A 19,302-nucleotide genomic window follows, 5' to 3' on the forward strand; every position below is an offset into this window, starting at 1 on the left:
TTGCCAGGTGTGCTAACCATTCTGCCAGCTTGATGTCTTAATAATAATAATAATAACAACAATAATAATGTGATGGACCGTCATCGAAAATAATGTAGAAGTGTTCAGCATTTGCTGAATAACCTGCACAATTGATTTGGTTATAGTGATCAAATACATTAGATCACTCCCTACATCAAATTGATGCTACCTGTACAGGTGCACAATGTAGCATGCATCAGATGTTGAAGTGATTGCAGTGCAACATGAGATGAAGTGCTTTGCTCAAGAGCACAACGCACCAACTTGTCTAGGAATTGAAACCATGATCTCGTGATCATGAATGCAACTCCCTAACCACTAGGCCATGTCTCCTCACATGATGATAATAATAATGGTTTCAAATTTTGGCACAAGGCCAGCAATTTCGGGGGAGGAGATAAGTCAATTACATTGACCCCAGTACTCAACTGGTACTTATTTTATCAACCTTGAGAGGATGAAAGGCAAAGTCAGCCTCAATGAAAGATGGATAAAATGCCACTAAGCAATAATAGTAATAGTTTCTAATGTAGGCACATGGGCAGTAATTGAGAAGGATTAATCAATACCAGGGACCCCTATATTTGACTGGTACTTAAGCCCTCTGTCAATCTCCCTTCCGAACATTTCTAATTTAGGCACAGGGCCAAACATCTGATGGGAAGGAATTCGTCCATTTAATCTACCCTACAGTGCTTAACTGATACTTCATTTTATCTTCTCTCCAAGTATTAAAGATAAAATTTCGACTTTAGTAGTATTTGAACCTGTTAAAAGTTTGTTCTATGATGCTCTACCTACTCACTCACTGCGCTGACAATTGTTTCTGATATAGATACAAGCCTAGAAACTTGATGGGATGACATTAGTTGATTAAATCAATCTCACTAATTGACTATTTACTTCATTCAATAATCTCAGAAGCATAAGAGGCAAAGCTGACCTCGACAAAATTTGAACTTAGAATGTGAAGAGCAATAACAAATACCATAAGACACTGTTTTGTTCACTGCTCTAAGAATTCTGAGGCCACAAATTTAAGAACAGGAATAAATCAGTGGTTGGGGTCCATATAAGATTTTGTTATTAAAATTTATGTGCAATAAAATTGGTTATACACAAAATATTTTAGCAATTTTTTAACACAATTCCTAATAACCAAAGTGAGCTTAGTTCTTGACCAAATAACAGAGGTGATGTGGAAGATGATAATTTTTCAATATTTGTTAAAGCAGAAAAAGAACATACATAAGCAACAAGGTTGCTGACGCTGCTTGAGATAGCAGCTGAATATTCCTCAAATCACATTCTACAGTCAAGATAAATGTATCTGTGAATAAAAGACAGGTCAAAACATGATTAGGACTGACCCGAGGATAAACAGCATACATAATGATAATGATGATGATGAACCTTTCAGACAAGATGACAAAGGACTGAGATACCTGGCGCTTTGCTGTACTCAAAAAGATGTCCTTTACAGCCGAAGTGTTATGGCCACTCCTCCTGGTGCCATAAAAGCTCTCGTGTAATGCCATGTTAAAAGCACCCAGCACACATTTTAAAGTGGTTGGCATTAGGAAGGGCACCTGGCCATAGAAACCAACCCAAATTAGACTGGAACCTGGTGCAGTTTCCCAGTTTTGGTCAAACCATCCAACCTATGCCAATATGGAAAAGATGGACGTTAAAGAATGATGATGATGCTTATAGCACTGCCTGAAAACTGTCTCTGCTATGTGTTGGAGACAGCAATCTTAGAAATGGGAGTGATGATGAGGATGATTTACAGTGTAGGGAAAGCCAAGTTGATTTAACAAAAGTGATGCTAATTCTATAGAGAGACCACATCAATCCCAGTGTTACACAGAATACAAAGGAATCAAACTAAATAATGTAGGGAAGCTGGTCAGACACTCTACTGTCCTTCCCACCCCTACTGGCTTGGTGATGACAATGGTAATGGTTAGGATTCCTTTAGTACAAATCCACTGATTTGGAAGAAGCATGGTTGGTTTTATCAACTGAAACTCATTTTATTGACTCAAAGAGAAGGATCAATTACATCACACCCAGTTCTTGATTGGCATCTACGTTATCAACCTCAGGGTAAGGTAAACCTTGAAAGGTAAAGTCAATCAAAGGGAGGGTTTGAACTATGTACTTAAAGGAATTTAGCTTGTCATGCTACTATCACTTCCACTCTGTCACTGCTTTTGTACAGTAATAATAATAATCCTTTCAATGATAGGCACAAGGTCTGAATATTTTGGTGGGTGGGGAGCTTAGCCAACCCCATTGCTTGACTGGTACTTACTTCAACAATCCCAAAGAGACAAAAGGCAAAGTCAACCATGACAGAATTTGAACTCAAAGACATAAAGACAGACAAAATACTGCTAAGCATTTTCCTGGAATGTTAATTATTCTGCTGGCTCAATTTGAACTCAGGATGATGATGATGATGAATGTAGGAGTAGATGAATTATCGCTAGCCATTTCACCTGGCGTGCTAACAATTCTTCCTGCTCACATTATCATTAGACTCAGGAAGACATGGGACAAAGTGGTGAGAAAGGATCTTTGGACACTGGACCTCACTGTGGAAATGACAAGGGACCAGAAGATGTGGTCCCTTGATAAGACATGTTAAGCTAAGTAAAATTGCTGTCTTCCACACATACAGGCTTCTCCTTCCAGGTGCCAGTACCACTTAAAAAGCACCCGTGCTGGTGCTACATTCGTACACCTATGCCAATGACATGTAAAAAGCACCCAGCACACTCTGCTAAGTGGTTGGCATTAGGAAGGGCATCCAGCCATAGAAACCATGCCACAACAGACTGCAGGAGTTTAGACAGTTCCCTGATAGTCAGATCCATTTCAAACCATCCAACCTATGCCAGCATGGAGATTGGACATTAAACGATGATGAGGACAATAGCATTTATCATTATCATAATTAATCTTTTTTAGTTTATCTGCCACAAGAGCAACGTAACTTACCAATCACAACTCATGATGGTACACCACGAATAAGCAAATAAAGTAAGATAGAAATGGGACATGTGACAGATGAACATAGATACACAATCAAACACATATACACATAGATATATATTATAAAATAAATAACACTTACATTCCAGACACCAAACTGATTTTGTACACATGTTTGGTAGTGCTGTTAGAATGACCAGTAGCAATGTTAATGGCTTTATCCAAGCTGGCAGCAAATTGGTGCAGATATGTACTGCAAGGTTGCGTGCCATCATATGGCACGTACAAGTAAGGAAAAACACCGTGAACATGCAAGCATGTCTTCTGACCTGAAACAGACAGAACAAACATATTAGAGATACAAATATATATTGTGGTATACGTACAGATATACACATTTGTCATTTTGTTATACATCAGTATTACCAACTGCTTGACATTTTTAGTGCTATAGGAAACTGGAAGAGGTGACATTCATACATTTCCCTCAAGAACAATTAGCAGCATTAGGTCACAAACAGGAATGCATTGCAATCACAGCATATAGATATGTAGTCAAAGATCAACTGCAATAATAACCCCTACCTCATCTTTTAACCTTTTCATTATCTGTTGCTAATATATATTTTTTAACAAGTTCACTACTAATCGCAACACCAGCACCTGTTCTGGCAATGTTTTTCTACATAATGTTGGCAGGGAGAAGAGTCACTATCTCTAGTTGCTGAGTGCCCATCAATGATGAGACCAAGGAAGGTGAAAATCATGTGAACTGGTGGTCACAGTGCTGGAGGTGGCAGGGGTTTATCTCCCTGATAACAATATGAACAAGAGTGCATTTTGCACCAAAAGCCAATATGAGAGTATCTCTCATGGGATCTACTGCAGTATAGTTTGTTCCAACATCCACATTTAAGTAGGGATAAATAATACCTTTTAGTATTAACACTGCCTCTGTCTCTAGTATATACCATGTTTTTGTTAAGATATACTGCCTATGATGATGACAATGGTTTCTGATTTAGGCACAAGGCCAGCAAACTAATAAGATGCCAATACCTCTAGAACTGGACTGGTACTTTATTTCATTAACCCTTGGAGGATTAAAAGGCAAAGTTGACCTCAGCAGGATTTGAACTCAGAATGTAAAGAACCAGAGGAAATATCACAGAGGGTTTTGGCCGATGACATGTTTCTGCTAAATCCATTTACTCATCATCATCATGAAGACAACAAGGATGATTTCTATTTTAGATAAAATCTTTCTTTTATCTTTTTGCATATTTCAGTCAAAGAACTGTAGCCATGCTGCAGCACCGCTTTGAAGGGTTTAGTTAACCAAATTGACCCTAATATATGTTTTTTAAACCTGGTACTTATTCTATCAGTCACTTTTGCCAAACAGCTAAGCTATGAGGACATAAACAAACCAACATTGGTTGTGAATTGGTGGTGGGGGGACAAACACATATACATACATACATACACAATGAACTTCTTTCAGTTTCTGTCTCCCTAATTCCCTCACAAGGCTCTGATCAGATATTTTAGTAGAAGACACTTGCCCAGGGTGCCATGCAGTGGGACTGAACTTGGAACCATGTGGCTGGGAAGCAAAATACTCAACACACAACCACATCTGTGCCTACGAGAAATGTGGAATGCTTCAGGAATTTGTATGTCATCCTTGCACAGGGGCCATGCTAATCTTCTCCACCTTGTTCCAGTTTTAGTATATTTACAGCTGAAGCAAGGGGTTAGTCAATTAAATCAACCTTGTTGGTATTTGAGTGGTACTTATTTTAATGAACTCCCCACTCCTGACCGCAATGTTTAAAAATTTACAACCATGAAAGCACCAAATGAGATACAGGGTAAGAAGCTTGCTTCCCAACCACAAACCACACAGCTCCAAGTTAACCCCCATTGCATGCACCGTTTTTAATTTAATTTAATTTAATTGTTATTGGCTCAAAAAGCAAAAGCATGGCCATGTAGGGGGACAGGGAGTTATGTACATGGAGGATGGTCATACAAAGAGTTCAGGCCATTTCCGGTCAAGAGAGACTTTGAACCGAGCGGTCGTCGGCATCTTTACTATCTCGTCCGGCAGCTTATTCCATGGATCCGCAACCCAGACGGAGAAAGCCCCTCTCCTTCGATTTATACAAGGGGAGTTGACAGCAATCTCAATCAAGGTTAACACATACATACATGCATGTGTTGGGATGATTTAGGAGTAGATTCCATAGATGGAAGCTGAAAGAAACCTGTTGTGTCTGTGTTCCTTTGCATGTCTCCCATCACTACGTGACAACTGGTGTTGGCTTGTTTACATCTTTGTAACTTAGCAGTTCAACAAAGAAAACCAACAGAATAAATAGCAGGTTTAAAAATGGAAATCAGTACTGAGACCAATATGTTTGGCTAAGACCCTCGAGGCAATCCCCCAACAAGGCTGCAGTCTAATAACTGAAATAATTAAAAGAATATTAATTAACCCTTCATTCATTCAGATTACTCTGTCAAATGTAATGCATATTTATTCACATAGTTTTGAATTACTCATGCTTTATCTCGTAGCTTCAAAATTTTGATGAATGTGATTATTTTTAGATAGACATTGTACAGTACATGTGATGTGTGGGAGGCCAAATCTAGCAAGTCTGAACACAAAACAGGTACAACATTTTGATTGGATATGGCCAGTTTAAATGCTAAAGAGTTAAATCTCCATTCTAGCTTCCTGTTCAAAAAGATGATAAACTTCTTTTGACTCATTAGTGTTTAACCCTTTCGTTACCATATTTATTTTGAGATGCTCTGTGTTTCTTTCAATTACTTTAAATATAACAAAGAATTTAGTAAAATAACTTAGCTATCATTAAGCTAGTGTTAGGAACATAAATTATGACTAAGGTTTGGTGGAAGATTTTAATTCAAAATTTATGAAAACAAGACATTTGTACTCAGAACCAGAGCCGGTTTCAGCCGGGTTGGTAATGAAAGGGTTAAACAGGCCATATCTGGCCAAAATATTCTACCTGTTTTCTGCTCAAACTGCCTAGGTGTGGCCTCTCACACCTACCCAGCAATGTCATTCTTTAAAGAGACAACCACATCATCGATATCCCAAAGCTACAATATAATGCATGATTAATTCAAAACAATGTGAATAAATAAGCATTACATTTGACAGAGTAGTAACCTGAATGCTAAAGGATTAAAGATCAAAACTGAAACCTGCCTTCACTATCATTACTTATCTATTGATTTACTATCTTTTCTGAGTCTCGGTGAATTGATTTACCATATTAAGATTTGTTTTTGCTTTCATTTCTCTTACAGAAGACTTTATTATTTATTTCCACGATGTTAGTAGCACTCTTATTTGGCAGCTAGTATTTTACTAATCAGTTCAGTTAATTAAATTATAACAAACAAGTCCAGGTTTTTTCTTTTTTTTTAAACTTCTTAAGGTTGTTTGGTTCAAATATATGAAACCACAGAAATAATCCAAGTGCTGATTATTATATCAATTTTAGCATTTTAAGCAAATCTATTATTAATTCTATGACTAAAAACTGCTGCCAACAACACAAGCTTTAACCACCATCACAATGAATATTTACAAAGATTTAAAAAAGACACCCCATCAAGAATGTCAGTGGAAAATAAATTAATAACCCCAACACCTAGTTTAGTCATGTGACAGTCATAATACAACAAAGACAGTTCAGCTATGATCATAATAGCTTTTCTTCTTTCATACTTTCATAGATCAGGGACTACATTGTCTGATATGGTAACAAATGAGTTAACCCCTTTGTTATCATACATCTGTTGAACTATAATTGCATTTCTCTCAATTAATTTTGAAAACAATAAAGAATTTAGTAAAATACCTTGGTCATTATGAAGCTGGTAATTGGAACATAAATTAACAAGGAATTTTAATGGTATATTTTAATTTAGATCACTTTATACAGAAAGTTTATATCATAGAAGCAGGGGTGATATAGGTGGGTTGGTATCAAAAGAGTGTTCTCTGGGGAGATTTTGCTGTCATTTCTAGCAGGTCAGCTAACCACTTTGTGGTTTCCTTTTCTAACTAATTTTGTTGCTAACCCAGTCAACTCTGCTTCAGCAGACAACTAGCCAAAGACATCCCAATCTTGACCATGCTTCCTACAACTCAGGGACAAGGCGATCTGGTCCGTTTTTTTATTTTATTTTTTTAAGCAACCCCCACCCCACCACCTCCCGTCAAACAATCATGTAGAGCAGAAGTCCTCAATCTTTATCTTGCAGCATAATCATTTGTTATGTCCCATACTACTGGTATACCCCTTGTGAAGAATATAATGGAAAACAGTTGGCTACCATAAAACAATCAATAGCGGACACCATTTTATGAAAGCTAGAAAACAATGTATAATTTGCAACTAATTATTTATATTATATATATATATATACACACACATAGGCACAGGCATGAGTGCGTGGTAAGAAGCTTGCTTCTCAACCACATGGTCCTGGGTTCAGTCCACTGCATGGCACCTCTGACAAGTGTCCTCTACTATGGCCTCGGGCTGAGCAGATTCTTGTGAGTGGATTCGGTAGACGGAAACTGTCGTATATATGTATATGTATCTACACGTGTGTCTTTGTCCCCCACAGCTGCCTGACAACTGGTGTTGGCGTGTTTACATCCCTGTAACTTAGCGATTCAGCAAAAGGGACCGATAAGTACCAGTCTTTTAAAAAAGAAAAAGAAAACAAACTATGTATTGGGGTTGATTCACCTGACTAAAAATTCTTGTGGGGGTGCCCGGGCATGACCATAGTGTAATTACTGAAACTCTTAACCACACAGCTGTGCCTATATACAAATAAACACACACACACAAAGAATTAATTGTATTCCACCCAATGAAGCACCTACAAAGGGCTGTTGCTGAAAAGCATTCAACTATATAGTACTTTCTTCAACGTATAAGACATGAAACTGTAATGATCTTTTGAATGTTGACTGATGAGGAATAAGCTATGAATTTTCTGTTTGTTATGTTTTTGTAATATTTCTGTTTGTTGCGGTTTTGTTAAATTATATATATATATATATATATATATATATATATATATATATATATATATATATATAAATATATGCATATATATATATATGTACATACCTACATATATATGCATATATACATACATATATGGGTACAGGACATCAAGAAAATGTAGACACAATGAGAAACGAAAACATAAAAACAAACTTTTTTCGAATGGGGATGCAAACACACCCAGAATCGGTTGTCAAGCAATGCTGAGGGAACAAACATTAATTAGTTGTAATTACTTCTAAAGTTCCAGTGTTTTTACAATCTTTGCATCTCCCTGTAATATCTCTTATGTAGCCCTAGGAGTATGTGAACCCGTATTTGAGAGTTCTTTGTGTAGAGGCCTTTTCTTTTTTTTTTGCATATCTAAAACTGAACCAAAAGTCAAGATCAAGAAAACTAACTTTATTTGTAGATTTCTGCAGTTTTATGGAAACCATAAATTTTTGTTCTTCCTCCCTTAATTTTAAAATGGTTTTATTCTAAATTTATAATTGTCTTATGGAGAATATGTAAAAGAGTATTCTCTAAAAAGTTCCTTTTTTTGGCAATATATCCATTTGGTGTATATTTAATTATTTTGGTTTTCGCACTTTGTCCGATATCAATCTAATTAACATTAGATTCCAACAAAATGTTTTTTTACAATTATTAACTCCATCAAATTAATTTTGTCCAAATATTTTCGAGAAATTTATATAATGAACCAAAATCAAAGTTGAACAACATCAATTGAAGAGAATATAATACGGTCCTTTAAAATTGGTAGTATTTAACACCTATAATTATATAAATTATTATTAATGCAACATAGTGGAGAAGCGGGGAATCTTCATTTGAAAACAGCCCACCACCTTCTCCACCCCACCCCCATCAGTGGTGAATATCATGTCTAGCAAAGAGTATAACAACAATAACAGAAGTAAATGAAAACATCTTGGAAGGAATTAGGAACATAAGAAAAGGAGGAAAAAAACACACAGGGGGAAAAAGGCAATTATTTCATTCAATAAAGCTAATTAGAGAAGTTTAGCCTTTAATTCCACCTCCTCCCACTCACATATTGATACAATCAGGAAAATTCTAAATGTCCTACTATTAAATCTAATTAACAGAAATAACTGACAAAAGCAGCAGAAACTAAAACATTGAAATTTTCACAATATTGATTATTCAAAACTCTATGAAATTCAACTTGATTTTGGCTTCAATCAAAGAAAAGAAAAAGAAAAAGAGACGGGGGGGAAAAAAAAAAATCCTCCACCATCACCGCCACTACTGCTTTAAGTGAAATGAATTTTAACACCATTTTCACTATGTACTAAAACAAACTAAGGTGACACATTTCATATTCTACATATCGATGAGCTATGATCAATGCCAGTGCCATTGTCTCAGAATTTGCATCAACCGACATAAGCATTGTCTGTCTGCCAAACAGAGAGAGAGAGAGAGAGAGAGAGAGAACAAAAGAAAAGTAGATAAGATACAAACAACAAAAAAACATTTTAAATAACTAATTACACAGTTGAAAGCAAAAAACAAAGAAAAGACAAAGCAATAATTTATAATATCAATCAATAAATGTAATCTTATTTCTCTACTAATAACCTGAATTTAGCAACATTAAATTTTCATATATAAAAAATAATAATAACAATAATAATAATAATAATGTTGATGATAACAACAACAACGGTTTCAATAGCAACAACTTCAAGAACATATATAGCAGATGTCAAAATATTATTTTGAAATGAATTAAACAGACAAAATACAGAAAGCAAGTGATTAGTCAACAACAACAACAAGAACAGCAGCAGCAGCAGTAATAACAAGGATAATATATATATGCTTCGTTACCAGTGAAGCTATATACAAGTAGACTGCTGTAAATAGATTTATTGATTAGCCATTGTCCAACAAATGGAAGGTCATCATCTGATCCAACTATCTTTACAGTATGTTTTACTGTCCAATGACTAATGTGCCATATTAGTGGAAGAAAAGATACACAAACACATTAGTCGTTCCCTTTCCATCCACCTGCAACTTCAGACCTCCGTGTAGTTTTAAGTAAGAGTAATTTACAAATTGATTGGTGATAAACAAATGTGTGTGTGTGTGAGAGAGAGAGATAGGAAGAAAGAGAGGTAGGGAGAAAGAGAGAGAGAAGAAGAAAGAGAGGTAGGGAGAAAGAGAGAGAGAGAGAGAGTAAGCGCAAGATAAACTGAATTTGTATGCGTGCTTGCATGAAAGTCTATGTATGTGTGAATGCATGTAAGCATATGCATGCAAGTGTGCCTGTGAAAGGTGCGTTTGTATGTGAGTATATGTGCGTGTATGTACATATGTATGTGTATGTATATTATACACACACACACACACACATATGCATGCATGTGCAAATATGTGCGTGCGTGTGTGTGTGTGTGTGCAATACATATATGTGTATTTATCTTTGTATTTACACACACACAGACACAATGTAATTAATTGCAAATAAAAAGCTGCCATGAATAAATACTTGAGTATTTAAAGAGACCATTGCTAGAAGTTTCTTTGAAGTTATTCAAAAATGTAGATGCAGATTTTTGCTTTTTTAAAAAACTTTTTTTCTTTTTTATTTTTCCATTAAAACATTTTTTTAAAAAATTATACATGTATGAGTGTGTGTGTGTGTGTGTGTGTGTGTGTGTGTATATATATATATATATATATATATATGTATGTATATTTGTTCTTTGCAACCTATAAATAAACAAGTTCTATTCCACCGTGACCTTAGCTGTGATGGCTGGCTAAAAGGAACCGAAGAAGTATTGTGGAGCTAATATACTTTTAACAGAGCAAATAATAAATACCATAAGAAATGAAACACGCATATGCTTACACACACAACACACATACAGAGGCAGGTAATTATCATCATGGTCATTGTCACCAGTTTAACATCCACTTTTCCATGCTTGCATGGGTTGGATGGAATTTTCCCAAGGTGGATTTTTCTATGGCCGGATGCCCTTCCTGTCACCAACCCTCACCCGTTTCCAAGCAAGGTAAAATTTTCCCAAGGTCAGGCATCACCTGATATCATTGCAAGGAAATGGTAATGTAACACGCACACACACACACACACACATGATGGGCTTCTTTCAGTTTCTTTCTACCAAATCCATTCACAAGACTTTGGTCAGCCCAGGACTAAAGTAGAAGACATTTGCTCAAAGTACTGCACAGTGGGACTGAACCTGAATGTATAGCGAGGAAGAATACTTCTTAACCTCACAGTCATCACATGTGTGATTAAATGAGACCTAGCATAGAATGTAAGGAGGAATATAGAGTTGCAACAGAAGTCTAAGCAGTTAGATATAGTAGTCAGAAAGTCTCTCAAATCACGGACTGTTTTAGAAAGAGAAAACATACACAGAGAAAATAGGCATCAATCTACTAAAAGACCAGGATATTATGCTTGAATCAGCTTTGGTCTCACTCCTGCTCAATTAGAGCTAGCTTGGAGCAAAACAACAACAAGAGTAGATTTAATGTTTTAGTGTTTCAAATACCTGTATACCCTTTGGTTTGGATATACAGCTGTTTGAAAATACCTCAAGGAGTGATGACTGTGCCCTGCATAATTACAGGTTCCCCTTTGGCAGAGCATAGCACCCGGAAGTCATGGGACTGCAGCATGGCAGGATTGTGAAGAGGTAGCGGAAGAGCTCAATTGAGCCAACAGAGCTTCTTACATTGATGATGAGCAGAGAAACCCAAGAAGATCAACGGTTAAGTTTACCAAGCTCTATCAAGAGGGCAACTGCAACACATCCATAGGGGCGGCATCCATGGTTGTGTGATCAGTTAATGAAAGATTCACTATGATTCAAGTTCCCAATTCAAATTCATAATAATGGAATTGGATGGCAACAGAGTGTCGTGGGAATCTGTGAAAGCAGGGAAAAAAGAAAAAAAACCTTTAGCATTCAGATTGCTCCATCAAATGCAATGCTTGTTTATGTATTATCCTTTAGCTTTGAAATTTTGATATGATTACTTTATTTTTAGAATGACATTGTAGGGTAGGTGTGAGAATCTGGATCTGGCCAGTCTGAATGTAAGACAGGTAGGATATTAGGCTAAGATATAGCCAGTTTAAATACAAATGGGTTAACGTATTTTGCAATAATTGTTCCTAACATAGACATCAGGTTTGAAATGCATGGGAGGAGTGTCCATTAAATCAATTCTTGTACTTGACTAGTACAGGTATACCTTACACTAAGTTGTTTAGTGGTTCCAGGAGACACAACTTAGGCTAGGCCAGGTCTAGCCTAGCCTAAACTGCTAATAGCCATTCCCCAGTGCTGTACTTTATTTATGAATGCATTTTTGATAATAAAAACCTATTTTAAGTTTACAAACAAATGTATTTATTATTTTGTAATACACACAAAAAAAAACAATCAAAACAAAACTGAAGTATTTAAAATTTACCAATACATACAATTTGATGGTGTTTACATCGCTAATAGCCATTCCTAACAGTAGATATTGGAACTACTAGTGCAATATGAGTTCCGAAAGACAGATAAATAAGACAACACAGATGACTTCATGCTATAGTAAACTAAACTACATTACTTTACGCTGTGTATTTTAGCATTTACTGTATTTTAATATGATTTTATATGCCACCGAGGTCGACTTTGCCTTTCACCCTTTCGGGGTTGATAAATTAAGTACCAGTTGCATACTGGAGTTGATCTAATCGACTGCCCTCCGCCCCAAAAACTACTACTACTTTTTTAGACCGGCACAAGGTAAGAAATTTGAATGGGAACAATTATTTAATGAACCTCAGTACTTGGCTGGTACTTTATCATATTGAAACACAAAGTTGAACTCAGCATGGACAAAGCCAGAACAAATAACGCAAGATGCTTTTCCCTAATGCTATAACGACTGTGCCACTTGAGTGCCCTTAAGTACTTGTAAAACCAGAGTTGTACTGGGAAGTGATGTCATTGAATGAACACATAGCTGGAATTTGGGGAAGAAAGAATATAACTAGCAACATGCAAATAGTTGAAGTGGGAATGAAGTGCCAGGGGAACATGTAAGATAATAAGAACTTGCATCCAGGCTCCCCCAAAGCATCTAAAAATGGCATAGCTATGACAGTAGAAGCCTCTTGATTTCAAATCTACAGCAAGCTTTGCTGTTTTTCAGTGTTTCTCAAAATTCTGGGGTTTCAAGGAGGAGATAAGAAGATGGCTTTGCAGCTACATGGTTTTGGGTTTAATCCCACTGCATGGCACCTTGAACACTACTTTAGCCCTAGACTAGCAAATATCTTGTGTGTGTGAGAGAGATAGGGGGGGAGTGTGGTGTGTGTGTGTGGTGTTTGTCTCCACCACAGTTTGACAACTGGTGTTGGTTTGTTTACAACCACATAACATTCAGCCAAAAATTGTATGCATCATTTTCAAAATAATTATGTTTTTCTTTCTTCTTTTTTTTTTTTTTGGATGAATACATTCTCTGTCACAAATAATTTTGCATTTAAGAGTCACAGGGTTGTCTGTAAAATTTACTTTAAGGTTCTATGATTTTTGAAAAATTACATGATTGTCCCACTCAGAAAGCTTCGGTTGGCCCATGCCTATAAAAGAGACTTGCTCAAGGTGCCACAGAATGGAACTGAACCTAGAATCATGTGATTAGGAAGCAAGCTTCTTACCACACAGCCATGTCTGCACCTACATTTTTTCTTACATTTAAAAAGCATTTTTCCTTTTTTTTTTTTTTTTTTTTTTTACCTAGAAAGATATGAAATAACAGGGCAGTGCACCAGCAAACAGACATGATTAATGAGAAAAATGATGTACCAACATAAATGAGGTACAAACAAAAATACATCAACTGCAGTTTTTCACTTAATAAATGAATAAGTAATGACTCTGAAGATGACCAAGATATGCATAATATATGAAGAGGAAGAGATCAACAATACTTGGATATATTTACCTGGCTACAAGTAAATAAGATTCTCTAGAGTATAATAGTTTAGGATTATGGGAAATACATGGAATGAATAGCTGTAAGAATAAAAACTAAAGACGGAAAGAACATAGCAAGACAAAAGACAAATATACTAATCAAAATACTAATTGTTGTTACTGTTAACTCCCATATCAATCATAATTAAGCAGACCTATGATCAAAGGTTGTGACCATATTATTATCCAATGTACCTTTGATAATTTAAGATGGTAAGGGTGTTTGAGGGAGATTTGGTTGGTGTTTCTAGCAAGTTGAGCAACCACAAAGAGCTTTGCTCACTGAGTTGGTAAAGCAATGATTTCTTAGAAGGAAAGACACTTCTTGTAGTAGAAGGGGAGGGGGGTCTGTTGATAAACCAACTTTAATACTGGTACTTTATTTATGAAACCCAGAGGGACGATAAACAATGTAAACATCACTGTAAAGCAAGAATAAAGAAACTTAATGCTGTATATAATAGCCATTAACCTCAGAGTGCACTGCTACCTTGTACCAGCTTCAACATATATTGATTTCTTTCACTGGCACAAGACCACAAATTGTTGATTAGGGAATGAGGGCAATGGACATTACCTCTGCAAGCTCTTGCAGACTTACTGATGTCCAGTGCAAACATCTGCAGGAAATCCATGAGTAGCAAAGTGAAGGTTTGCTTGAAGCCTTTAGCATTCCTATATTACTTTGTCAAATGTAATGCTTTATTCATTCTCATTGCTTTGAAGTAATCATGTATTATTTCATAGCTTTGGGATTTCAGTGATATCATTGTATAGTTTTTGAATAGCATTGCAGGGTAAGCACTGAGACAGACCTGTTGCCAGAGTTTGGTGCCTGAGGGTGCTTCAGAATATTCTGGCTGGGCATTAATTTGTAATAATGCTACAGTGGAGTTGTAGAATATCTGGGCTGGATATGGGCGATCTGAATGTTAAAGGGTTAAATGTTTTCAATAGAGAGAAATCTAGAGGGACCCCAAAAATGTGGTGATGGTAGTAGTGATGGAGGTGTGTTAAACCAGGCAGTATAAATCTACAGGTAAAAAAAAAAAAAAAACCTAAGAGAAAGAGTACAGTCAATAAAACTAATCCTGGTACAAGACTGGTATTTTACCAAACAGACAAGAATGAAAGGCCAAAGTGAAGATTCGAAACCATACTGCAGAAAACTTTCATTTGGTAACGTGAGGAATTTACTATGGCACTGTACATATCACTATATACCATATCACTATCATCACTGCATTCATAAAATTATAATAAGGTTCATTATAGAAGATAACCAAATATGAAATCTATTCCTTCTGCTATGAGATAATTTCTATCCTAAGATGGTCATCCAGGCTGTTTGTCCATCCCTACCACCTCTCTCTCTCTCTCTCTCTCTCTCTCTCTCTCACCTGCTCTATTGTCAATCATGTGGAGCAGGTGGGTTTTTGGAGGAGAGCCTTAAATAGAGAACACAGCTCAGTTCTATCCAATAGAGAAGCACACAATTCTCTTCTTTGGCCATTTTGACTCCTCAGAATATGAAATTAGTGAAATTAAGAAGAAAACAATCTTGTGGAAGAAAAGAAAAGGAAGGAAGGAGGGATGGAGTGCTAGAAGAAGAATTTGACAGCATCATTCCTAGCCCAAGTGCTTTGGTAATGCCATTAGTGCCAACTCATTATCATTTAATGGATTCAGTCCAAGAAATCTGGTTGAGTGGAGGAGGGGGGACAAGGAGGAGGAGGAGGAGATAAAGAAGTAGGAGTGAGAATTAAGTTTAATGCAAATTAGATCATCAACATAGAGAGTATGAACCTATTACAGGATATAAAACAAGTACATACACACGCAACAAAAAAATTATATTAACTGGGGTAGGAAGTTTCATTATTAAATAAACACTATTTCTTATCATCATCATCATTATTATTATTATTATTATTATTATTATTATTAAATATCATTGTGTAGGATAATTATATTGTACACTCACACAAACCTTTATAGGATGAGTAGTTCCAAAAACAAAATTAAAACATAGCACGTGCATGTGCACACACTCACAAACCACACACACACACACACACACACATTCATAAACACTTTAAAATAAAAAGTAAATAGAATTTGATGATTATTTTCCTTTACTTCTTGAAATATAGGGGAGAGGTATAGTTGATTCATTTATTGGCACTTGGCTGGTAATCTATTTTATCAACCACAGAAGGTTGAAAAGATATAAGTTGCCCATAGCCGGGTTTGAACCCAAAATTTCAAGAGTTGGGAAAAAAACTGAAAATGCATTTTGCCCAGCACTCTAACAGCTCTGCTGAAATGCTATCCTAATAATATTTGGGCAAGTGTCCTCTACTATGGCCTTGGGCTGACCAAAGCCTTGTGAGTGGATTTGGTAGATAGAAACTGAAAGAAGCCTGCTGTGTGTGTATATATGTCTGTCTGTCTATCTATCTATCTATCTATCTATCTATATATATATATATATATATATATACACACACACACACTTTTATTATTTTACTTCTTTCAGTCATTTAACTGTGGCCATGCTGGAGCATCACCTTAAAGGGTTTTAGTCAAGAAATCGACCCCAGGATTTATTCTTTGTAAGCCTGGTACTTATTCTATTGGTCTCCTTTGCTGAACTGCTAAGTTACAAGGACATAAACACACCAACATCAGTTGTCAAGTGATGGGGGGGGGGCATAAACAGACACACACACAATGGGCCTCTCAGTTTCCGTCTACCAAATCCACCCACAAGGCTTTGGTCGTTCCAAGGCTATAGTAGGAGACAGTCACCCAAGGTGCCACACAGTGGGACTGAACCCAGAACCATATGGTTGGGAAGCAAGATTCTTACCAAGCAACCATACCTGTACCTATGTGTGTGTGTGAGTGTGTTTGTCTATGTGTTTGTCCCCCACCACCGCTTGACAACTCGTGTAGTGTTTATGTCCTCGTAACTTTGCAGTTTGGCAAAAGAGACTGATAGAATAAGTACCAGGCTTTACAAAAACTTAATAAGTATTGGGGTCTGATAAGTTTGACTAAAAGTTCTTCAACACAGGGCCCCAGCATGCCACAGTCTAATGACTGAAGCAAGGTAAAAGATAAATGGAATTTAAAGATTATTTCCACCCTTTTGTTACCAACCCGGCTGAAACAGGCTTTGGCTCTGTAGTACAAATGTCTTGTTTTCATTAGTTTTGAATTAAAATCTTCCACCAAACCTTAGTCACAATTTATGTTCCTAACACCAGCTTAATGATAACTATGTTATTTTACTAAATTCTTTGTTATATTTAAAATAATTGAAAGAAACACAGAGCATCTCAAAATAAATACAGTAACAAAAGGGTTAATGATATATTTGTTAATTAAAACATTTCTATGTAATGTATATGTATGATGGTCATCTGTCTATCTATCTATCTTAAAGGGTTTTAGTCAAAAAATCGACCCCAGGACTTATTCTTTGTAAGACAGTTTCTTGTTGAACTATCTACAACAGATGATTTACTTATTGTGATCAAATGTATATGCTATACATTAAATCACTCGCTGCATCAAATTGATGTTGCCCAAACAGGTGCTCAGTGTGCCAGGTGCCAACTGTCAAAGTGATCACAGAGTAATGTGAGAGAGGAAGTATTTTGCTCAAGAACACAACACATCAACCAGTTCAGAAATTGAAACCATGACCTTGTGATCTTGAATGCAACACCCAAACCACTAGGCCACACACCCTTACAATATATATTTATATAGTTAATGTAAACAATGAGAGTCCAATCAAATTATGTTTGACATGTTTGTGTTAACTGGGACTTCAAACTTCACTTTAATGACTTATTCAGTCAGTTAGGTGAAACTTGAATTCCTAATCCTCCGCATTGCATCACGCAAATAATATCTCTTTTACTCTTTTACTTGTTTCAGTCATTTGACCGCAGCCATGCTGGAGCACCGCCTTTGGTCGAGCAAATTGACCCCAGGGCTTATTTTTTGTAAGCCTAGTACTTATTCTATCGGTCTCATTTTGCCAAACCGCTAAGTTACGGGGACGAAAATACACCACCATCGGTTGTCAAGTGATGTTGGGGAGGCAAACACAAAGACACAAACATATACACACACATACATATATATGTATATACATATATATGTATATACATATATACGATGGGCTTCTTTCAGTTTCTGTCTACCAAATCCACTCACAAGGCTTTGGTCAGCCCGAGGCCATAGTAGAAGACATTTGCCCAAGGTGCCATGCAGTGGGAATGAACCCAGAACCATATGGTTGGTAAGCAAGCTACTTACCACACAGCCACTCCTGCACCTATTCAGTTAATGTTCCATTGTTATTTTTAAACTATCATCATCATCATCATCGTCGTTTAACGTCCGTTCTCCATGCTAGCACTAGTATTCAAATAACATCTTTTTTGAACATCTTACATTATAAAAGGGTCCAAAGCAACATCTGGGGAGATAGTGAAGAAAGGGAGGAGAAAAAGTTGTTGAAAGAGAAATACAGAGAGAGATATTGTAGTGTATGTGTATGTGTGTGTGTGTATGAAAGATAGCTAAATAGGTAGTGTTGTCGCCTTAGCAAGTAACAAGTTTTGATTAAAAGCACAGGAATTTTAAATGTAAGTCTTTCAACACAGCACAACGCAAGACAGATTTCAAAAAAAAGACTATATGTATAAGTATAATATAGTTCATTATTTACATCTGACGACTATATGTCCTCATCTTGTTTGTTGTTAACACAACATTTTGGCTGATATACCCTCCAGCCTTCATCAGGTGTTTTGGGGAAATTTTGAACCTGAGTTCTCATGAAAAGCAAATTTGAACTCAGAACATAGCGACAGATGAAATATTGCCAAACATTTAGCCCGGCATGCTAATGAGCCTACCACTTCACCACCGTAATAATGATAACGATAGATGAGAAAGTCAACATCAGAGGTATAGAAAAAATAGTAAAGTACCAGGATCTAAACATGGAGTCACAGAGGCTATGGAAAGTGAGGGTAAAATGTATTGCTATAGTTATAGGTGCATTA

The 19,302-nt window shown here is 36.4% G+C and overlaps 1 protein-coding gene and 1 non-coding gene across 2 annotated transcripts in view; both read right to left on the minus strand.

Annotated features, from left to right (window-relative positions):
* Positions 1–19,302, minus strand: part of LOC115223813 — a 201,092-nt gene that overhangs the window by 145,691 nt on the left and 36,099 nt on the right. The window contains exon 4 of the mRNA XM_029794483.2: positions 3,164–3,350. Within this exon, the coding sequence (XP_029650343.2) occupies positions 3,164–3,350 (187 nt within the window). The remainder of the gene's footprint in view (positions 1–3,163; positions 3,351–19,302) is intronic.
* Positions 4,672–4,774, minus strand: LOC115224148. Its single transcript, XR_003882850.1, has one exon. It is a non-coding gene; the product is annotated as a U6 spliceosomal RNA (small nuclear RNA).

The sequence above is a fragment of the Octopus sinensis genome, linkage group LG24 (genome assembly GCF_006345805.1).
Source record: "Octopus sinensis linkage group LG24, ASM634580v1, whole genome shotgun sequence".
Classification (NCBI taxonomy): Eukaryota; Metazoa; Mollusca; class Cephalopoda; order Octopoda; family Octopodidae; genus Octopus; species Octopus sinensis.